Below are 24,377 nucleotides of genomic sequence, written 5' to 3' on the forward strand. Positions count from 1 at the left end.
TAATCCCAAGAAAGTGAAGTTGAAAGTTGTGAGGTGAGTGATGATGTTTTTTATCTCTTTTTTTTTATTTTTAATGCTCTTTCAAACGGTAATCTCAAACTGGGTTCGGCCAAGTATTTGCACCAAAGTTTATTACTATAGTTAAGGGGTATGATAGCTATTAGAAAGATATTTGGACATACAATGAATAGAAATACATGTCGAATTTAAAAATATTTCATTGATAAAGTTTAAATTTTATAAGAACGACAAAAACTTCAATTTATTTCTATATTAAAAAAGTCTTTATATAAATGTAACTTCAAATTTTCATTAGAGTTATTTTAAACTTTTATCAATTTATTAAATATATTTTAAAGGTTACAAGAATAAGCGAATATTTTTCAGTAAGTATCAGATATTCAATAATTTTGTAAATCCTTAGATTGCCTGAAAAAAAAAACTAATTTGATATTTAAATTTGGGCGAACTTTTTAATATTTGGAAGTGAAAAATTTGGCAGCTTTTGCATCTGCCACGGCCTTGGTCGGACTTGGCTTGGCTTAAATGAAATCATTGCCGGGCATTATTAAAATTGATGTTGGCCTGTTTCAGACTTGACCAGTAAATGCGGCCAAAATGGTCCACGGTTCGTTTCGCTAAGCCACAACCGCTGTCAATCTCATTTGGCTTGGTTTTGGTCCTTCGAAGGCGGCTTTTCAACTTACTTATGTTATAAACCTGCACATGCTTTGTTATCTGATTACGCTAATACCGGATAACATTGCAATTAATGTAAAAGCTTTCACTCCAAACTTTACGTTGTTTATACTCTTGCACAATAAAACACTATTGATGTTTTAATACGAAATGTGTCATGCGTTTTTTGTGAACCTAAGAATCTGCAAATCCGATATATTAGTATAACCTTTTTTTTTTTAGCTGTCAAGGCTTATTTTGTGTTTAAATTATCAAATCAAAGCATTATTTAATCTTGGTTCTTCTTTAAGATACAATTTTATTCATGAAAAGTTGATTAGTAGCAAAATGTTCTGTCTTCTTGGGATTGGAATTAGTCGCTTAAATATCTGCAGTTCGTAGAAAGTATCTCAATTAAAAATCTTTTGGATGGAGATTATGATAGAGCACATTGAAATCAACATAAACAAATTACGAAAATTGATTGCAAAAGGCGTTGATGGGTTTCACATAGCTGGGCACAAGGCCATAGCGAATACATGCTCAATTGGGAGCATATATGTGAGCATAACTGTAAATGTATCTGTATCTGTATTTCTTAGCCTTGTCGTCTTGCTATTGATCCAAAGGATGGCACACATTAGCAGCACTGCCGACGCATACAAATTAGGCTAGCAGGTCCACAAATGTTGGCCAACTCTGGCTATGCTCATGGCCAAGCCGAAAGGAAAAAGGAATTAATAAATAAAATGAAATGAAAGTCAGTTGCCAGCTTTTCCGCAAACCTCAATCTTCCATTTGAAACGTAAGACGTGCATTGGTTAACGATGAAATTTAACAGAGAACTATAAATTTGCCAAGATTAACTCTTAATGAGTTGAAGAGAACATTGGCGAAATTGGTCTGAAACTGTTAGCGAGAACATCATTGGAATTGATTGTGCTACCTCGACTCTGACGTCTCAGTGCGCAAGTTCATTAGTAAATAAAGTTGACAGCCAAAAGGTTTTCGGTGAAGGGCGATACCCGAAATGTGCGTGTACATGCCACGCCCACTGTCTAAGAATCATGTAGTCCATTCCGTTTACCCATATACGGGTACTGATTTCCCCAGACTCTTTCCAACGACTACATGGCTAATCAATATGAATTTTATTCTTCTCAATGCCCTAAACGTAACTCATTGCCATTCCGCAATCAACATCGGATACTGCGTGCCAGGCAAATTAAACCTGAGCCTACACGATTAGCTTTCAAGCCTTTTGTCCTTATCTCTTAGCTTAACTGTGCCTAAGCTTCACAAAAAATTATACGTCAATCAAATGTAAAAGGTGACTAAGTAGCTGCACTGCAGATCCGACAAAGATATAACTTACAATTAGTCCCCATGCTCTTGACTGTCCGCCAGGTGCATTTTAGCCAAAATATGAGAATCTGCCATATTTGTCTTCATTTGTACCTCTGAAGAGTTTATATTCAGTTGAACGCGCTTTTTAGCTGCCTCTCTGGATATCTTTGTGTGTGCCTGGGTGTGTGTGTGTGTGTATGAGGGTTACCAGGGGATTTGTGGCATTTAAGTAGTTTTTAGTCGCCAGTTGGGTAATTCACTTCTTTTTTTACTTTTATTGCACTAGCAAGAAATTTTGACATTTAAGTTATGGCTTAAAATGTTTCAGCTCATTTTGTTATGAGGCTGCGTTTTTGCCACTCAATTGTAAAAGATTTTAGCACGCAGCTCAGAAATATGCTATTGTTTTTTTAGTGCCAACAAGAAAGTTAATAAATGGAACTGTGAATGGCTTTTAAAATATACTTTGTACTTAAGTGTTGCTTTTTGTAAACTTTATTTTATTTATGAGAATTTATGTCTATTTTGAAGATTAAACCGAAGTTTTTGTGATATTTTCTATGCAAGCTAATCGGTTAAGGTTATTTATTTTCTACAGTCAACAACAATAAGAGCTGCCAGTAAAAAATTAAATAATGATGAACGCCCTCTTCAAATTATACAACTAGTCTAAAATATTTGGAAAGGAAAGGATATCATTTGCAGTCACTTATTTCATATTTAAGGTGCTCTTATTAGAAATATATAGGTTGACTTGCCAGAAGACAATATCAATGTGATAAATTGGTGTTGATTATAAAAGCATTTTACGCAAACCCACAATTGTTCAACAATATTCATATTGGCTTAGACTTTGTTGGTAATTTGTACACGCATGAGATTATTTGATTAGCAGCTGTCTCTAAATTTAAGCTAAATATATAAGCTAAGATGACATGCAACTAAGCTGAGCTTACAACAAAACTTAAACTAACTTACGAACGAAAACTAACTTAGTTAAACTATAAATGATTCGGTTTGTTTTTGTTGTCAATTGACACTTAAAGTAAAGACTTAAACATTGAAATGAGTAAAGTTATGGTATTGATACAACGGGAAAATTGTTATAACTGAACATCGACTAACATGGGACGCATGAAAATACGAGTATTTATATTAATAGACACAGTGAAACACAGCTAAATATAACGTAAAATAGCACACACAATCGACATAGATAACAATTGATTACTTGGGTAAATGATAATAAACACACTAGCACTCTCATACACACTTTCGCAAAATCAGTCTTTCACTCTCACACACACTCACAGTTAATGACTTGTTTGCTAACACTGAAAAACATTTATAAGCTTACTGCCAGCAAATGCATATGGACTGAGGATGAGCATGATATGAAATGGAAATTATTGTGGTCATTTCAATTGCTTTTTCCAATTATGTGATACAAAGAAACACACTCATACGTTGAGTTATTTCGTCAGACAATTACAGTTATATTTATACCGTGTATTTAGGAAATTTTTAAAAGAGTCTTCTACAAATTGTTTACAGAATGTATCTTGAAATTGGTTTTGTCATTGCTAAACATGATACTTTAATAAATTTTGATACAATCTCAACATTTTGAAAATCGAATATTTACATATCAAATATCATTTTAAAAAATAGATAAATAAATCCATCAATGAGCAACTATTTTTAATTTTCACTGTAGTTTAGTGTCGCTAAATTTTTACCTTGTGTAATTATACTTCAAATATGACTACAAGCTATTTGCTTGCCTTGGCTTGTCTTGTTGCAAGAGAATGTTTCGCTTGGCTTATGGGGCGTATGATTTATAAGTTGCATATGATACTCGACCGTTATTAGAGCTAAAGCGGCGTAACTTTTTGTTATATATTAACTAGACACACAGTCACAAACATTCAAAGAGGCACACATACAGAGACATATACACAATGACAGATATCAAATAGTGGGTTATACATACATGAATAAGTACGAATACAGGAGTAAGATGCTTTGTTAGAAAGCAAATGGAAATAAAGTTTTGGGAAAAAATTTGTACTTATTGTTGAGTGATTGATACGTGAATTAGGCAAAAGTTTGTCTGCAATTGGAGCGTGATTGGAATAAAAGTATTTAGCGTAAAATTCATTGATGAGATGTCCAAAAAAAAAAATAAGAGCAGCGCCTTCGTCAGCAGAAACATCTAACAGTTTAGCTTGAAAAAGGCGTAGCAATTTGCGATAATTGAGCACGTTTTACAACTCAATTATTCAGTTTGTAGATGTACAGTTTGCTCTCAAAAGAATAAAAGTATAACAGATAATACTCGCAGCAATTGAACTCAAGTCTGGATGCTTTTGTAGTGATTGCTTAACCCGTGTGCTAAAGTATTTGAACTTTCAATTAGGTGAAATATGAATAAAGGACATTTTCGGAGAAGTTTTTATATCGAAATTTGCCGTGAAGTGTGTTACATTTTACAGGAATTATGAGAAATGATCAAAATTGATCAAAATAACATTACAGCAATGCTATTGAAGAAACTACATTTTCATGAAAAGAATAGATTAAAATGATAATAAATATAAGTGTTTCGATTCGGGGAATAATATTGATCAAAATAATTATCGAGTTGAAAATTCTATAATATTTTTTTTTTAATATATTAGAAGCATCGGCTAACCGAGCAGGTTTGTTTCCAGATTAAGTATTCAATTTTTCAAAGACAAATAACTTTCTTTTTAATTAAGGCATTTGATGTGTGTGATTTATGATTTATTTCACTCTTTTTTATGAGTAACGATTGAGACGACATTTTGAAGTTTTAATTTTGTTTAGACTAACTAGTATGAGAAAAGAATAATTAATATGACTTAATTACGTATGAAAAATATAGTTTTACAAATATTTATTTAAAATAATTTTGTTAATACATTTAATTAATCTTGTAGTGTGTGTGTGATGTGTATGTGTATGGGTTGTGGGTTTGAAATTGAATAAATATTTTGGAATAGTAGTTTTAGAGGTGCCAACAAAGATAAGGTTTATAATACTTTGATGGGGCACTTTTGGATATTGGGTTTAGGTATTTTTTTTGTTTGGTTTATATTGAATTTATTTTTTGTTTGAGAATTCTTGTTTGGTATTAGTTATATATGCGTTTTTATTTAGTACGAGGGATTTGATTTCTCATGCACAATACTTGAAAATCTATTTTGCCTTTGGTTTTTTTTTTTTTTTTGGTAATTTTGTGGTACATTTTATTGATGGCTAAATAAATTCAAGTACTGAACGTCTAACCAGAAATATTACACCAGCATATTGTTGAACAATCTCTTATGTTGGTTATTGTCTTTTGTTTGGAAATAGGTACAAAATGAGCAAAGAATATTCTACATATGCATTGACTATACAGACCACATGAGATACATAGGTACTTGTATATATAGGTAGTACGATCTGTTAAGGTATGATATCTATATATATATATTATGAATCTTCAATTTCGTTTCTTAAGTGTTTCGAACAAACTACTTGTATAATATTCTGGTTAAACCAAGTGTTTAAGTTCAAGGAGTTTAGTCTGCATTTTTATTTAGGCTCTTGATTTTGCGGTTTAGTTGAGCTGTTCAGCTGTTATTAGTTTATAATATATATTAAAGTTAATTGTACGTTCGGTTAGCATTACGAATCCAATTACAATGTGAGGCCCACATCAACGGCAAGCTGACAATGTACAGTCCCACTAGAACACCACTGCGTGTAAACTACTCTTATTTGAAGTAAACAACATATTTTTTTTTTAGACATGTTTAGGTTGAAGAATTTTTCTTCACTTTTGTAAATTTTTAGTCGTTTGTTCAACATATAAACATTGAAAGCAAATTAAAATTTAGGTAACATTGAAATATAAATACATGGAACTTAGTAAGGTAAAAACAAAGCCGTTATGTTTAGATTTCGGCTTTGGTTTTGCTTTTTTTATAATAGACACACAAACAATAGCGAGTGGGTAATGATACGAATACAATATCATAGTTAACATATTTGAAATAGTACTTTAATTTTATTTGGGATTTTTTCCTTGAAAATAAATTAAAATGACAATAATAACATAGCCTATTGCATATTCAGCTATAATTAGAAAAAAAAAACATATTAAAACATATTTTGAGCATATTCTCAAGAGTAATGAAGATTTTTATCGATTTTAAGTATGGAATATGCAATTGAATGATCAGATGGAATTTAAATCAAAAACAACTTCACTTTCAAGTTATTTTATCCGAGGTGTACTTATTTAAGCTGACGTCTTCATTGACAGATGAGCTAGTTAAATTGACAAAAGTGCTCTCAGAGAGAAAGAGAGGCTCTGGAACGAACATTTGTTATTGAACTGTCAAAATAGGTACCTCAAAGAGGGCAACTGTATCGAAGACGTCACTTTAAATAAGTAGATCTTGATTTAAGCTAACTGAAAGCTTTGAAAATATTTTATCGATCTAATTTGGTCTTTAGGACTTTACTATTGACTTCTCCATTACACCATCGAATTGGCTACTAAATGATATAAAACAAACAGCTAATAAACGCAACCAGCTTTTTATTTATTAAACTAAAGTGCACAAACAACTACATAATCGATATAATATATTAATGAGTATAATATATAACTGGTTTCAGAAATTGTAACACTAAAACACAAAAATCATATCATACGATAACATACAAGACTCAACTATGATCTGACTTTATTATTAGAAATGTTTAAATAGTTAATGCTGATGTACAACTGCACACTTACCATCGATTTTCGATAATATTATATAATGTATGGTTTATTTGGGATTTATAATTGCTTACACCTAAAGAGCAGTGCATACTCAGGAGAGTAAATTAATTATGATTGCTATAAATATGACTTTATAGCGCAAAATCAACATTTATGATATTTATCTCACAATTTTTTTATGATTAGTAATCGGTGTATCGATTATTGTTGCAATAATTAATTGATTGACGGGAACCATAACTGGATACTTTGGAAACTTACCTATTATACATGAGCACATCGGGTTTCCATAGTTTGTTGGGTGTGATGCGGAGATCCTTAACTCCGCCATATTCCGTTTCGTTCCAGCGCAAATTGTAATCGTTCCATTCCTATATCACATATATAACATGTTTTAGTAGCGGAACATGTATAATAGTTATGTTCTAGTACAAATAAAATAATACTATAACAAGAAATAATAAAGCTACGTGATGTGATTAGAAAGTGTATTTGTTGAAATTAGGAGAAAGAAAGACACAAATGTAGTACGAATATGTGTATGTGCATATGAAAACGATTGAATATAATGCGGAGCACATGCAGAGTAATCATGCTGCTCACAATGCAATGTTACATGCATATGTTAAGTCGCTGTTAAGTTAAATGTCAAGCTGTAGTGCTTAAATCTAAAAAACATCCATAAAATACAACAAGTTGACATCCAAGTTGAAACTAAGTTCTTGCAATTGCCCCCATACACTCACCCACCCATACACAGACGCCCCCACCAACACACACACATGCACACATAGACACACACACACACGTGTTCTTATCAACATTTCGTTTGCTGTTTGTGTTATTGTCGAGCGAATTGTACCGCGACTGCGTGATCCTGTCGTGTCCTGTCCTGACTGTCTCACTATCTTTGCCCCAGGACTCGTCATGGGTACAGGACACAGTCAGAGTAGTAGGACTAGGTTCAGTGGCAGTGCTTTGTGTCACTTTGCGGCTGTCGGTCTATTGTTGTTCTTGTTGTTGCCACCACACAACTTGCAGCTCGCGCTTTTCGTTTTGTGGCATGGCCTACAAGTGGTTTTTGTTATAAGAGCGACAAAGTTTTCCCACTAGTTTTCCTCTACTTTTACTATAGCTGCTGTTCTTAGTTATTACAGTTGTTATTGCCGAGCGTGTTGCTTTATAATTTACACACATTTGTGGCATTTTTAGAGCAAGCAATTGTCTCGCTGCCTTTATGCAACAAATCCCTTTTTAAATCACAAAAATTTAATTACATGCCATGGACCATGGTATTTTATTATATTATACATACATATCATAGGCCTTGCTTTAAAATCTTTCTACTTTACTGCTGTTATTGTGGTGCGGTTTTATGACAGCTGTAAAAACAGATGACGGTACACACAGAACGTCGAAATATGTTTGTCCAGGTCGTATCCATCCCCATTCCGACTTCCTCGCAGTTTTGTGGCATGCCGCGGGACCAAGCCGAGCATTTTATGTCATTTGCAATGTGGCAATTAGTTTCAGAGTAGTTTTAAATTCCCAATTCTAGCTGGGATTGTGTTACAAGCCTAGTATACTGAAAACTAGAGGAAAATTAATTTCAAGCTTGAAACTTGCTGAACACTATTGAATAGTAATGGAATACATGTTGACGTCAAGTTTCTTTACAAGATAATGGTGATTCATTTGAAAAGTTGTTCCTAATTTTTAACAAAAAACTTAAAAAACAACATTATTAGCTGTCGAAATCTTTGCTATAATCCAAAAGCTAATTTTATTTTATTTTTGGTCTCGACTATTATTGCTTCAATTTCATTTTTCAATTTAATTTATACTTTTTGAAGACAGATCGTTTCTGGACTATTCCAATTCAGTTGCAATAATTTGAACTTTTAATAACCATTTTTCAAAGCGCAAAATTAATTTCGAAAGCGCATCTTAGTTTTCGCTTACAAATATAATTTAATTGTTGTAAGGTTTCTACAACTGTGAACGGAAGTCCAACTTAGTGACGAAAGCAGAACCCATATTACGACTAAGATTAAAATATGTTTCATTAATCAAAACTTCTTTACAGTAAAAAAAATAATTTAGAAAGGCCATTTAATAAGTTTCTTTTAACTTTTTATCTGTTTCTATGGGTAAATAGTAGTTCTTCGTTTTAACTATATTGCATACTTGGCAATGGCATTTGGATTACTTTCAAAAATATTTAACAAATCGAAAATTATTGAACGCTAAAAAGGGTTTAAATAACGTTTAAACTAAAGTATACAATATATTATTCGTAGTTTTACTTCGATTTACTAACGATTTCAGGATGAGCTTCAGCTCTAATAGTGTTTTACTCTCATAATTTCTGCGAGTTAATATTCAATATAGACCCCTTACTTATTATTCTCAATTATTTTTTTTTGCGGCATGTCAGAGTTTCTGATGAATCCATCAAAATACACGCCTTTCAACTGGCCATCAAAATGTGTATGCACACATCGGGCAGGCACTGTAATCAAACGTTTCGGTGTACTTTCGATTTTCCGGTCTGTCCTTCATTTGCAACATTTAAATTACAATTGCTGTTCAAGTTGTGTTGACAAACATTTTGGGCACAAGTCAGACTGACAGTTTATAAATGACACATCAAGCCATCAATCAAATTGGCAGTTGGATGCTTAAAACAAGAATATGTTGCCTGAATCACATTTGGGGTTTTGCAAATGCAAAATCGAAAATTACAAATTATAAACGTACATACATGAGTACATCATGAAAGTGCAACATTTAAAATTCGTGCAACATATGAAATGGGTCTCCAAAGAGAACGGAGAAGGTAGAAGGACCATGGTGAGTCCAATCGAATCGATGTGTTAAATAAATAATTTAATTAATTTCGCAAATTGACAGGGCTTGACGAGAGTTGAACAAGCCTAATGCCAAAAAATAAGTACCATATTTCCATGAAAAAATTGTGTTCAACTTTATCGCACCCTTTAACACTTCCGTTAAATAATGCACATATTTACAGCAGCATATATAATATTTTGTCAATACCCTAGGCGAGGGTTAATAGTCCTTTAGCTTTTTGCTTTATGTTAGTAAAACTTTCTAATTTTCAGATTAAATTACTGTATTATGTAAATATTTATCACTCTATTTCATCCTTAATTTTTTTAAATTTTCTAATTAATATTATAGTTATGCAAAATCTTCCTATTCGTTTATGATTTGAAACTTTGTGTTCTACAAAGTCTTTGTCGATGAAACTGATAGCTGTTAGATCAGAACCCTTTATCATTTGAATGAAATTGTTATCGACAAAACTCCGATATGTCCAGTTAACTTTGGGAAGAGCAATAAATCTTCGGATTAAAGGTTCCAGCAACGTTTGTGACTATTTCAATCACCCAACCCAAACATGCAATTGATTTTTATTAAGTCTTAAACTAGAACAGCTTAAATAAAAATTGATATACATAAGACATGCGATGGGAATTATCCGGGTTTATGACACGATGCAATTTAAAATATTATTTATGTGGTATGTAACATGCTGAAATTGTGTTTGGTTCTTTTATTGTTAAATTGTTGTTGCTGCTGTTTAGTCTGGCATTTTGTCTGGCATTGTTTATGTGTTGGTTTTTAGTTGCTCTTAATAAATGCGTTAAAAAAGGTCTTAAAACAAACTGAATATCGTATTAAGTATTCACCAGTAAAAGCTAAAACTCAAATGGAATAAAGAAAACTATTTTAAAAAGCGTTTACTATTGAAAAATGTACATAAAACTAATAATAGAATAGAATGTAAAAAAGAAATCAAACTGCATTATGCTTTAGCTAGATTAATAGTTAAAGATATGTTGTTGTAGTTGAAATGGTAGTTTTATTTGTTGTTGGATAATTGTGTAATAATTTAGGTATATTTAAAAAAGCGCTTTGATTTAAATATGGATTTCGATTTAATTCAATTCTATTTGAAGTATGATGTTTAAATAATTTATCACACACGTTCTAAGCCACGCAAGCTATTAAGTTGTCGCACAATCGAAATAGGTAGATATATTACATAGAAGAAGACAGAGAGTGGAAATAGATCACAAAAGCATTGAATGATATACATACAAATGTATAGAATTAGGGGTGGAAAGTTTGGATCTCTCAACTGAGTTTATTTCACAATCGAATCAATCGATTAACTTTAATCGAAAGTACAACTGAGAGGGAATTCTTATAGATTTCAATAGGAACAAGGTGCTGTCTGGTAAAACTCTTAGCAGAGGCTTGGCCCATGTGTGTGTGTATAAATTACGAGCAGGCAAAACACATTTCATTAGCTATACCTGGCGGCAATACTAACTACATACTAACTTAATTGATATTGGTAAGCTGCTCGGCATAGCTAATAAACGGCTTATGATTCTATTTATGATATGATATTTTAAGTGTATATGATTTATTATTATATATATTAATATATAGCTAGATTTATGGTTTTTATGTTTAAATGACTTTGAGTTTAAGTTGAAACTTACCAACGAAAGCCAAAGATTCGTTATAAGTAGTTGATTTTTCTCGTCCTACAAACGCATTTTATAAAATTTGTTTACATAAACATAAACAATATAAAGATAAAATTATAATCAAAATGAACGAAAAAAGCAGTGTAAAGTAATAGTAACAAAAAAAAAAAAAATAATAAAATTAAAGTGAAAAGTAAAAAAGAGCAGAGCATGATAAAAGAAAGTTTTTATATATATTTGATTTTTTTTGTGTATTTTTTGTTTAATATTTTTAGCGTCTATTTTTATGGCATATTTTTAAACCTTTTAAAGAAGACGATTTGGCTTTAATGTAATTGGCTCATAAATTTTTGAGTATATCTTTGGCTAAAGTGACTATTTAAATAAAATTATATATACCAGATTTCTTTGCAATATATACAATCGTCAAGTGATTCAAATAAATAAATTCAATACTGTATATATACGTAAATGCAAGTGTAATTAGCATGTAGCAGGCACAAAGACCTAATCAAATAGCGCAAATGGTATCAAAACTTTTGTTAGCACACACTCAAACACACACACACCCGCGCGCACGGACAATAAAAGATGGCCAAGAAACTCACTTTGGCAAAGCTGCATTTCCTTGTCATGAAAGGAAATCCCAATTGGAAATTTTAATCTGCTGGTAGGCTTACATAAATACATATACGTACATATGTATGCATGAAAGGACACCCTGAGCTGAAAAGACAGTGTCCTTTTCGGTATGTCCAATGAGACAATTTGCTTAGCAATTTATCAGATGTGGGCATGTCTGTGCAATAAAAACTTTTGAACTAGGTATCAAAGCCCATTTATCTTTATACAAATTTTAATTAAAGATATTTCATGCTGGCCTATTGTCAGTCGCACAGTTACGTAGATATTCGCAGAGAGGCGGACAGACAGCTGTCAGTCATAACTGTATGATAGGAATTTAATTTATGTACTATTTCAAGGTGGTTCCGGCAATTGTCGTTTGTAATGCAGATGAAGTTGCCTCATGTCTCATTCCGTATCCTGTCTCTGACTTTTCTCACATCTGCATATGAAAGCCAAATGTTGAGGTGACTTTGTCATTAATAACTTGGCACTGTAAACAAAAACAAAAGCAAAAACAAAACAAAACAAAAACAAAAAATACAAAAAGAGAAGCAGAAAAGGCAGCAAAGTTGTTGTTGGGTTGAAAACAACTTGGCCCAGTTAGTGCCTGACAGCAGCTGCAGTAACGACTTGAGCCATTAAAAGATACATGGGGAACTGAGTAACGTTTTGACTCCATTTTGAGGCAGCTCTGTAATGATATGCGGGAGAGGAAACGAGACAGAGAGGAGGGAGGAGTAGGAGGAGAAGATGGGGGCCGGGTATTCCCTACTCAGTTTTCAGCCACTTACAGTTTTGGGTAAGCCAATATGTGGCAACTTCCTTTCGACATCAAATGTGATAACGTCTATATGTGCATGTGATATGTGATATTTGCTGTTGACACCTTATAAAAATGGCGGTTTTGTGCAAATTTCATGTTTATGACAGGCTGTTTGCTAAGCGCACTTCCGTCAGGGGTGCCCCTACCCCCCCCACCATCCTCCCATCCAACTACCCTCCAAGAGAGAAGAAAATACAGCTTGGAGTTGGGACAGAAGCCGGGACACGTCTTCGTACGTTTTGGAAATGTCGACAACGTCAACACCAACGCATACTAATGACATTTTTTGGTAGATTTTTTGTTTTTTTTTTTTTATTTTTAGCATACCCTTGAAACGGCTTTTATGATTTGATAACCAATTATGTAACGATTTTATTCTGGAATATATAATCGTGATTACTAGTTTGAATTGACAAGTTAAAATTTCATTTGCAGGCGTAAGGAGATTGGGGGAATCTTGTGATACTATAGAGACAGAAATCGTTTAGTTAAGTTGTATTTATTTTTGATGCAGATCAAATTGCAAATTTAGCTTTTCGATGTATCATCAAAATCTAGTTTGCCTTAATTTTTATAATAAATTAAAATTTTTAATTTCCTTATCAATTAAAGATAAAATTTAATGCTATTTAGTTAGTACATATCTATAACGTCTTAGTTAACTAACTGAAAGATATTTTGACTAAAGGTGACTTCTGAAAGGAATTGAAAATACGGACTAAAGACTATTCACTCTTCGGCTCTTTTTTGGCAAACATTTGAAAAAGTTCAAGAAATCATTTGCGGCAAATGTGATTTGTATTAAATGCTCATGCTTTGCAGCCGGATCGCTTAATCGCATTACATTTGGGAGTATATACTTGCAAGTACGTATGTTATTAATATGTATACTGTACACTTATACATATAGTACATGCACATTATGAAAAGCAATAGTGAAAGTTGTCGAGACAGCGAATCAGCGAGCACGTTGTCATTGCCTGCATAAGCTTATAGATTTATTTTGCATTAACGTGCCAAATTGTTTTTAAATGAGTTTCTAATGAGCCAACAATTGCCGTTGTTGTCCTTTGTTCTTCTGGCACACCCTGGCTCTCCTGATCCCCCCCTCAATTCTCTCAATCCAGTAACAACGCCAAAATATATAGGTTGCGACATTTATGATAAATGTACCAGCTAACTTGCTCTAAATGGGGTTTACTCTCTCATACATATGTTTTGTTCAAGGACAAAGTTTGTTGGTCCTGCCATATGTGTTCCGTTGTCCCCCGCCCTACGTTTTCCCCGCTGTTGTTAATGTCGTGACAAATAAGTGTATGATAAGTACGCGCAGTTTGGTTCGCCGAAAGAATGGTTAGCTATAAATGAAAAATTAATCGCAGAGCTTAATGTAATGAATATAGAGTAAATTTATTTATTAATTATCAATTAAAGATACTTTAAATACAGTCAGATAATTAAAACTGTTGAAACGCTTTTAGGTAGAGCTTTAGATATAGAGTATTTAAAGCTGTTCAAATAGAATAATAAATTTGAGTCAACGATTTGACTTAGTGCTAACAAGCTGTTATTAGCACTTCAAGCACCTTCGACTGGATGTTGCACTTCAAGGGTCTCCATTGCATTGTTCGGATTGGCACAAAATCCCACAGACATTTCCTAGTCATTTGGGTGGGTTTTGTGCGGCTCTGTAGATGGTCGGGTAGTTGAACAGTTGGGTAGGTGCAACTTGGCAATGTCATTTCGAAACCTCACAGGGACTTTATGGTGTTAGCCGAAAAATGCTAATGACTTTATATCTCAACTTTGTTAGTGTCACAATGTGCATTTTAATGTCGTGCCGAGGAGAAAAGTGGCCACAAAGTAACGAGTATGACTTTCGGTTCAAGACCGCCTGGCTGACATGTCGGGGCCATCAATCCCAAAATTACCACTACCATTATCGTCGACATCATCATCAACATCATCATCATCATCAACAGCTCCAAAAACCACAGCTCCTGAACTTGTTTCCACACAATGGACACTTGTAAGTCCTCAGGGTAAATTGAATGTGTGAATAGGGTATTGTCGATCAAGTCAAATTAATATTTATTTCATAAAGATTATTTAGTAGTATTCTGTATTTAGCGACAAAAGTTTGCAATGAAAAACTAGTCGAGATCCCGACTTTAAAGAAATTACTTGTATTACTTTGAAAACATAAAATCACCATAACTGCCGATCTACTTGTCCGATCTTGACGCGATTCAGTGGGTTTATAGATAATACTAATAGGTAACGTTAATTACAAAAAAAAACGTATTATCTTTAAACCTGTGGGTGTGGTGGTTTTTCGCGATTTGCGGAAGCGAAGGGGGGCGTAGCTTAAATTTGAAACAATCTTGATCTGCGTGGGGTATATAGAAAGCAGTGAATCTGTGTGTACGTCTTATAGTCTCTGAGATCCTATTGTTTATTCAGACGAACAGACGATTTTTCGCGATTTTCTGGCGCGGAGGTGAGCGTGGCTTAAATTTGAAACAAACTTGAACTGCTCCAACGCATTTGGAGTCTGTGGGTGAAAGTTTGGTTTCTCTATCTCTTATTGTCTCTAAGATCTAGGCACTCACACAGACGGACAGACGGAGGGACGGTCAGATAGACAGACGGACATGGCTATATCGACTCGGCTGCTGATGCTGATCAAGAAAATATACACTTTATAGGGTCAGAGATGTCTCTTTCTTCCTGTTACATACATTGCAACGAACACAATATACCCTTTTACTTATTATTAAAGTAACGATTATAATGAGCACATTGTAATAATAATGGCAACGCTGAATCAATTTTCGAGAAAGCGATCTTAACAACTTTAATTATTTTTTGACGATGTTCGAGTTAAGTAAATCGATTTACTTGATTTTCTTGTTTTGTTTTATTTATTATACCCGTTACTTAAAAAATAAGTAAAAGGGTATATTGTGTTCGTTGGAATGTATGTAACAGGGAGAAGGAGGCATCTCCGACACTATAAAGTATATATATTCTTGATCAGCATCAATAGCCGAGTCGATATAGCCATGTATGTCTGTCCGTCTGTCCGTCCGTCCGTATGAACAAAAGGATCTCAGAGACTATAAGAGATAGAGATACCAAACTTTCACTCACAGACTTCTATATACCCCACGCAGATCAAGTTTGTTTCAAATTGAGGCTACGCCCCTCCGCCCCGCAAATAGCGAAAACCTTTTGCTCGTCTGTTTGAACAAAGGATCTCAGAGACTATAAGAGATAGCGTAACCAAATTTGACAGACAGATTTCTATATACCTTACGCAGATCAAGTTTGTTTCAAATTTAAGCCACGCCCCCCTCCGCACCCGAAAATCGCGAAAAACCACCACACCCACAGTTTTTATGATAATACGTTTTTTGTGATAATAAACGTTATCTATTAGTATTATCTATTATCCCACTGAATTGCATCAAGATCGGACAAGTAGAACGGCAGTTATGGCGATTCAGTGTTTTCAAAACAATTTCTTTAAACAAAAGGATCTCAGAGTCTAAAAGAGATAGAATAACCAAATTTGGCTCGCAGATTTCTCTACACACCACGCAGGTCAAGTTTGTCTTACATTTTTATCACGCCCCTCCGCCCTCGCAAATCGCGAAAACCACCACACCCACAGTATTTAAGATAATACGTTTTTGTGGGTATTAGAGTTGCAAGTTGCTATTATCTATTATCCTATAAAATCGCAGCAAGATCGGACAAGTAGAACAGAAGTATTAACGTGCCGAAGCTCTTGAAGCAAAATTAGCTCTTTAGAGTATGCAATAGTTTTAATATTATTAGACTTAACAAAAATGCATCAAATAATTCTCAACTGGCTCTGACGACGCAAATATGACATTCGGCTTGAATCGCTACTCGACTCAACCCAAATGGTACCGATGAATCTTCAATGATGATGGAACTGGCATCTATCGAATCGTATTGAGCATACTACTTGCATTTATGCAAGTGTAGTATGTTGTTGAGCGTGTCTAGTCACCGGTTACTATATAGAGAGGTCGCTAACCAATGGGGATTGACATTTAGCAAAATTATAAACCTGAAGAAGTTGCTAATTTAAAATTTTTTGAATCGACAACTAAGTAACAACAGCAACACAATATGCCAAGCAAACTTTTCTGTCATTCTTGTGCCTAAGAATTCTCAACTGGAATCAGGCAATATAAAATAACAAAAATTAATAATAACAAAATCCTTTTTTCTTAAAAATAAAATTCTTAAAAAAATACTTTTATACATATTTAAGTTAAGTAACGGGTATCCTATAGTCGGGATCTCGACTATAACCTTTCCCACTTGTTTTTGAAATATTTTTAATTTGTATTGGCAAAATCAATGAATCTGTATAATAAGCCGATTAATCCACAATTCGATTCTTTTGTTGGCGATTTTACAAGTCGATTCTAAGCGCAACTTATATTTTACTTAATGTCAATTTGTAAATAGTATTTTCAGTGTATGCGCTTATTGGTAAGTTTTTAGGAAAAGTTTTATGTCATGTCATGTCATTCAATATAGCAAAGCTTTAAGCTATTGAAATAAGCATGAACAAAGTGCAATTGAGGTGTTCACTTAACCCTGCAGATGGCACATGTGCCCATTTTTAAAACGTGAATAGCGGCCTACATTGCAACTCTGTCCAGTTAATTTTTTTTATACACATTTGGGCTATTGTCTTTTTTATAAATCCTTTGACCAAATTTAATAGCGCTATTCACGTTTTGAAAATGGGCATATGTGCCATCTGCAAGGATGACAGGGTTAAGTGAACACCCTAAATGTATATTTGTGAAGTCGCCGAGAGAACGACATTTTGTTTTGAGAGTATTTTCTCAGTCCTTCGGCTGCAATAAAAATCGACGTTGAAAATTGTTGACTCTCATATTTGATGTATGGCAATAGAAAATATTTATCAGGTGCATGTGTGCGCGCTATTAATTATTAGTAAACTAATTAGCGTAATTGACAACGTGGCCAGGTAAAGTTGAAAATTTCAGGGCTAAAATTCATAAAGCTGCCGGAATATAGGGTTGCATAATTTATGCGGTTCGCAAATCAACAAACTCTGCGGTATTTTCATCTATCTATCAATCTGAAACGGTGCATAAATCAAGCTGTTGATTATCTAAATGAAAATTGCTTGAAATGCAATAAATAATCTATTTGCAATGCTTTAATTAACATTACAAAAGCAATACATTAATGCCAAATCGTTCGGGTCGGTTTTTTTTGGTATTGTTTTGCTGAGGTTTAAATATGTGTAGAAATTTTTAATATATATTTAGATTTACAATGAGAACAGCTACAGTTTAATTATTTATTTAAATGCATATTTAGTTAAACAACATGCATGCTGACAATTGTTGTTTTTGCTTTTTTGTTTGTTTTTCATGTTCTGTGCTCTAACGATAGCCTTGCAGATGGTCGACCTCAAAATAAAGACTTTCTTTTATTTTTTTTTGCCAACTATATAGAAATCAGCTGACTTTAGAGAGTGAACAAGTACATTTATTTAGCATAGGTACAATCTGCCAGGTTATTAAATCATCGGTGTACCGAAGTGAGCTGTTCATCTTGTATGGCATTAAGTTCTTTTGTTGAGAAACGATTTATGACATGTACCCAGCAATAATTCAAGTTTTTCAAACATAATCTGTAATAGATACACTTATAATAAGAACATGATAAGGACATACACTCACACACTCACACATACCAACGCATACACTCACACACTCGCACACACCGAAAAAGAGGGTTGCAGTTAATTACGAAAATGAAAAGTCGTCTAGAAATTCACGAGGAAAAATGAACATCGAGTTAAGAATAATATTAATGGTAATTAGTTTTAATTAAATGCATATTAATGTTTGCTTTAATTCGTGTCTAATGCGCTTAACACCAGTTGTTTGTTATTGTTTAATGGACTTAGATCGCTATATGACAATCCTTTTATGTACTGCTATATATTTAGCGAATTATTTAAAAGTTAATGTTGAAATTTAATAGTATTAAATTGAGTTCTTTAAAAATTATATTCATATTATTTTGATTAAAGTTTTCCTTTTGTTTTTAAAACATATATAAGCGTGTAATTATGAACAATTTAAGTGCATTCCATATCACGTTTTTATTGGACTTTGATTTCATTTTATTTTTAACGGATTAACATAATATGTGTCGTAAACGTGTTGCACAATAAATAAACAAACTAAAAACATATATTAAAATTATATATGTGTAGAATCACACACAGACAATTAGGGAACGACTGGATACACTGTTAGAAATGTACTTATTAAAAAATATTTTTTTTTCAGTGGTTGTTGGCGCTTTTTAGTTTAAATCATGTATTTATCCGTTTATCGTTTTGCCTTTTTGCCAAAATATTAAATTGTTGTTGCTGTCAAAAATATTGGTATAAAAAATTGCTAATAAATTTATTGAAAAGGGTATTTTGATTAATCGCAGCAGATATCGGCACGCGTTTTATTTATGTGCGTCTGTATACCCTGTACACTTATATGCGTGAGATATTTAAAATCGATTTGATAAATATAATTGATTTGATTAATAGAATAAATAAACTGATCTGCTAAAAATATTAATCGATAGAGTATTCTGAGTTCTAGAAATTAAGCGCTATTTTGTTGAATATGTATATTTTTATTAATTTCATTGAAATAATTTATGCTTTTATTATAAAACAATTAAATTTTATTATATACAGGGTATTTGCTAGTCGGGCAGTGCTACATTCGTTTTGTTGATTTATTTGTTTATGCTGAAGTGCTCTTGGCAATTTATGCCAATTTGGAAAGAACGTAGTCCTTGCCCATATGCCAAACAGTTATAACGAGCACAGGTCCAAATCAAATGGAAATGTATAAATCAAATAGTGCAGAATTGAGATAAGTTTGAAAAGGATGACGCACTAACTGAATGGTAACGTTGGCTGCTTATTTCTGAGCTAAGAAGCTTGTTATTTGGCTGCAGGATTTCAATATTTTAAACATATTTCTTAAATTAATTCAATTTAAGGATTTAGTGAAGTGATTGTCATTTGCAGTTTTGTAGTAACAAAAAATTGGTGTTTTACGGCAAAAATATGTTTTCGTTTTTATTTAAGTATTTTTTTCACACACATATCGAGACAACACATATTGGATAAAGGAGCTCCCAAAAATTAGAAATGAAAGAAATGCTGGTGGTTATTGGAATCTAAGTTGTTAGTAGCTTTTCATTGCCAAAAAGTAAACACATAAATTATAGCAAATTGATAAGAATAAATGAAAGCTTAAGGCAAATTATAGCTCCTATCAGTTGGTAATAAAGACAGACAAACAGGTGCTAGACAATTTGACAGCTGGTACATGTCACTTACCAAATTTAACCACGCATTTGTGGTCAGAATCTGATTCTTTTCGTCCTATAAGAAACGCAAGAACTCGTAAATTTAAACTGTTATATCGTTTTTTTTACATTATCAGAGATTTCGTAGTTGTCGCAACCGTCGCTACGGCTATACAAAATAAGTTTTAAAATGACTTACAAAATACAACAAATGTATTTATATTTTCCATATTGTTACACTCTAATATGACAAATATCCGACGATCTTTCATTTAATCTAAGCTTATAATATCTGTATCTACATTTACCTAATTTTATGTCTTTGCAGTGAATCTTAGACATGGTCGGTTAAAAACAAAATTTATCAAAATAAACATCTCTTTATGCTTTATGTCGAATTAAATTTTTTTTTTTTAATTTTACTAAATTAAATAAATAAATATACTGTATATTAATTAATAATCCTATCTTTAGCCCAAGAAATGTGTTTACTCCTAATAGTATCGGTTCTCTACTTGCCAGCTAAAATACTGAAAACAAATTGGTGCATTAGTGTGAATTAGAAAATACAATTTTTTCAGCACTCTGCAATACTTAGTATGTAGTAATAGTATTTATATCGTCGGAATCCCAAGTTCAATTGATGTTTAAACTTTTCAAAAGTAATTCTTTGATTTAAAATTTTTGACACATAGATTTTTAATTAAAATATTGGCAACTGACAGCGTCACACAATAAACAAAAAAAAATACGTATAATAACATTTAACTGAAAACCAATTAAGCCGAATTGTTTTTCAGTTGATTCAAATAACGAGAAAATATGCACGGATGTTAAGACACCTATTGAACAAACCAGAAATATGTACTGTCATGGTCAGAAAAATAAAAATTTCAAATGCTTCTTGGTTGCTTTTGATATCCGATTGTGAAAACTATTAATAATAATAAATAAACGAATATGGAAAACCCTGGGGGATACAGAAAAAGCAAACCCACAGTTGTTGCAGAAATTTGAGCACGGGTACATGTCACTTACCAAGGCTACAAGGCTTACAGACTTGTTGTCACAAAACTGATACTTTTGTCCTATACTAGATATGACTATATAATTTCTATCAGAAGAATCCGTCGCAACGGGGACAACAACTCCACATATTGTTAAGCTGTCTCATTAATTTGCAATTAGAATTTTGTTTTTGGTTGATTGATGTTGCAGCAACAATTTCGTAGTCCTTTCTCTCTCTTTACAAATGAGAACTTACCACATCGATGATTTGCTGCAGTGTCAGCCCAAATTTGACTTCCAGTGGATCCGATTCATTTGCAACAGGTCGCTCCAGTGTGTTGTATGTGGAGAGCAGGTGATTCAGTAAACGTTTCTCATGTGGTCCCTGACGGCTTTCTGCAATGATACCAAAAATGTGTGTGAACCCAATTAGTTTCAAAACAAGCAGGGAAAAGGACGGAAAACTCTAATTTATATTTATGGCGCATTCCACAAAAGCAACTTATAAGTGAGCCACAGTAATTGACAGCTCATTAAAAAGCTATTAAACACATTTCGACTCTCTTACGTCGTCGTTTTTGGCAGCCGAGTTAATGAACTCTGTTGTTGCCAACATGAGCACAGCAAATCATTTTTCTGACAAAATGGACCAAATGATATTTCATCTAAATTATTTTTTACTTACTTTTATTTTTTAGACCTACACTAATAAAAAAAATGTTCTAAAATCAAGATTTTGGTTTCATTACTAAGATTTTTGGTCTAAAAAATTCGTCGAGAACATAAAATTCTTAAATTAAGAGAACACATCTTGATTTTAAGAGCATTTTAAATAAGACCAAGTTCTTATTTTAATAATAAATGTTCTTAAAATGTAAATCCAAAAATTAGATAAATGAAAATTATTTTTTATATTTATATTTTTGATTTACTTACATTTTATTCTATTTTAGTAATTTTATAAATTTTATTTTAATTTGTTACTAGGGGGATTTGAACCGCCCCCTACTGCTGCTTCACAACTGAAGCGGCCTCTCTTACCAGAGCGCCACGGTGCCACCATTTGTTTGATACGAAATAGTACCTATTTAATTTTAGAAGTTGGTCTTTTTTTTCAGTGTGCACTTATTCTCAGCTTCTTACTGATATTACTTCTTCTGCTTTCTCAGCTTTCCGATTAAAGAGTCATTGAATTGAATAAAGATTTTGTGCAATATTTTTTTTTTTTGAAAATTCTCGATATTGCGTTTGCTTGTGGAACTTTAAAGTATTGCGAATACTCCTCATGTTTGCAACTCTGTAACGCATTGTAGATGCCCACAGATATGGAATGCTCATCAGAGTAGTAATTAACAATTTACTGGCACAGCACACACACACACCTGCAAATATACAGTCACATCAAGTTTTTCAGAAGGACAAACTCGTGGAGTATTTGATTTTGTCAGCAATTTTTGTGCCATTTGCAGCAAGGTTGAAAAAACTCATAAATTTTTAAGGAAAAGAAGAGAAGAGAACACAGAAGCTACGAGCATTTCGTACTCGTAAAAACACTCAACATAAAAGGTGCAAAAATAAGAATCACAGCACAAATGTCAAAAAGTGTAACAAAACAAAAGAACCAAGAACAGGGCAGAGCAGAACAGAGGGGAAAAGAAAATAGAAAAGAGAAATACCCAAAAGAAGTTAAATAGTTTTAAATCATGCAAAAGGGTGGTCCAGGAGATTCACCCACAGTGAGTGTGTGTGTGTGTGTGTGTGTGACCAAATGTCAACTGCAATGCAAGGACAACTGCAGCTAGAGAAGTTTGCACAGCATTCGCTCAAGGGCAAATTGATCAGGACACTGAACGTAACTGGGTCAGACCACACAATACAAATGAGTCCAGATTATATATGAATAATATACACATGCTCATATATAGTATATTGTATATAATTATATATATTAGTGTCACTTACAAAGTGCTATTCGACTCCAAATTGAGAGTCCTTCACATGCTTGCCTGCATATTAATGGTTCATATAATAAACAGGAATCCGTTCTCAGTCACCTTGACAAGTTTGGTTCGTCGGTGGTTGTTGGTCAGTTCCAAGTGGTTGGCTCAGAGCCATGTCAAATTCATGGCCTGTACGTTGTCCAATGTCCTGTCTTGCATAATTTACAGTTAATGCCAACATGAATTCGATTGCACAGCCTGACAGCTCCCTAATGCATTTATGAATGAGCTGCTGGTTCAACATTTTCCACCAGGCTCGGCCCACTTGGCTATGGCCCTGACGACCTGGTCAATATTTACACTCGAGTCCGGAGTCCAAGTCCGTGGCCCGTGATCAAAGTCCTTTGTCCTTAGTCCCTTTGTTATACCTCCATTTTATGGTTCTATTTTACTTGACAACATTGCCGTGAGCTAAGTAGCTTGGCCCCTTCTGTCCGTCATTTCGCCTAATTGCGTGTAAATAGTTTTTGCAATTGAGTTGTCAATTTCCGACGTGTGGCAGGTAAACTTGTTCGCTATCCTGTCGTATCCTTTCTTTTCCCACCTCGGTTCACCTCAACTCGTAAATTCTGAAAGCTTTCGTTTTTGTGCTCAGCTCAAATATTTGCCATGACCGTTTTACGGTCTGTTATAAAAGACTGTCCCATTCTTCTTCATTGTGACTGTCATGTCAATGAAAACCAAAGCAGTCTGCGGTACTTAATGGAACATTGAGCGATCTGTGCGAAGCTCGTCTCCAGTGCTCTTAATTTTATTTATAACGACCAAAACCAATTAACTCTTAGAAAATCGTATTTCAGGGAAAAGTGTCTTTTCTTTCTATTTGTACACAGTATTTATTTAGAAAGCTTTTTTTAAAAATTAAAGCAGCCATAACGGCCATTCTTTTTAACTGAACTATTTGCGATTTAGTAGGATGATAATAAAACGGTTCATCTTAAAATCCATATGCGCCGCGCGTAGGGCCTTTCGCCTACACGTTTAGTATACAGTTTATACCATAAACCATCCTGCAGTACGGGTAACCGGAGAAAACCAACAGAAGTACCTAGGGAATTTGTGATGAGTACCAGAGTCCTGCACAAGCTCACACTAAATCGTGTTAACAAACCGAAATCACACTGTGCAGTGTACAAATTGAAAACGAC

General features: G+C 33.4%; 1 protein-coding gene across 1 annotated transcript in view; it reads right to left on the reverse strand.

The window, feature by feature from the left end:
* The window catches only part of LOC117781304 (acetylcholine receptor subunit alpha-type acr-16-like), a 56,392-nt gene extending 33,048 nt beyond the window's left edge, over positions 1-23,344 (reverse strand). Inside the window, 4 exon segments of the mRNA XM_034618055.1 lie at positions 7,091-7,200; positions 11,368-11,412; positions 21,486-21,625; positions 23,284-23,344. Of these exon segments, the coding sequence (XP_034473946.1) occupies positions 7,091-7,200; positions 11,368-11,412; positions 21,486-21,625; positions 23,284-23,344 (356 nt within the window).
* Positions 23,345-24,377: the final 1,033 nt, after the last annotated feature.

This window comes from Drosophila innubila (assembly GCF_004354385.1).
Source record: "Drosophila innubila isolate TH190305 chromosome 2L unlocalized genomic scaffold, UK_Dinn_1.0 4_B_2L, whole genome shotgun sequence".
Classification (NCBI taxonomy): domain Eukaryota; kingdom Metazoa; phylum Arthropoda; class Insecta; order Diptera; family Drosophilidae; genus Drosophila; species Drosophila innubila.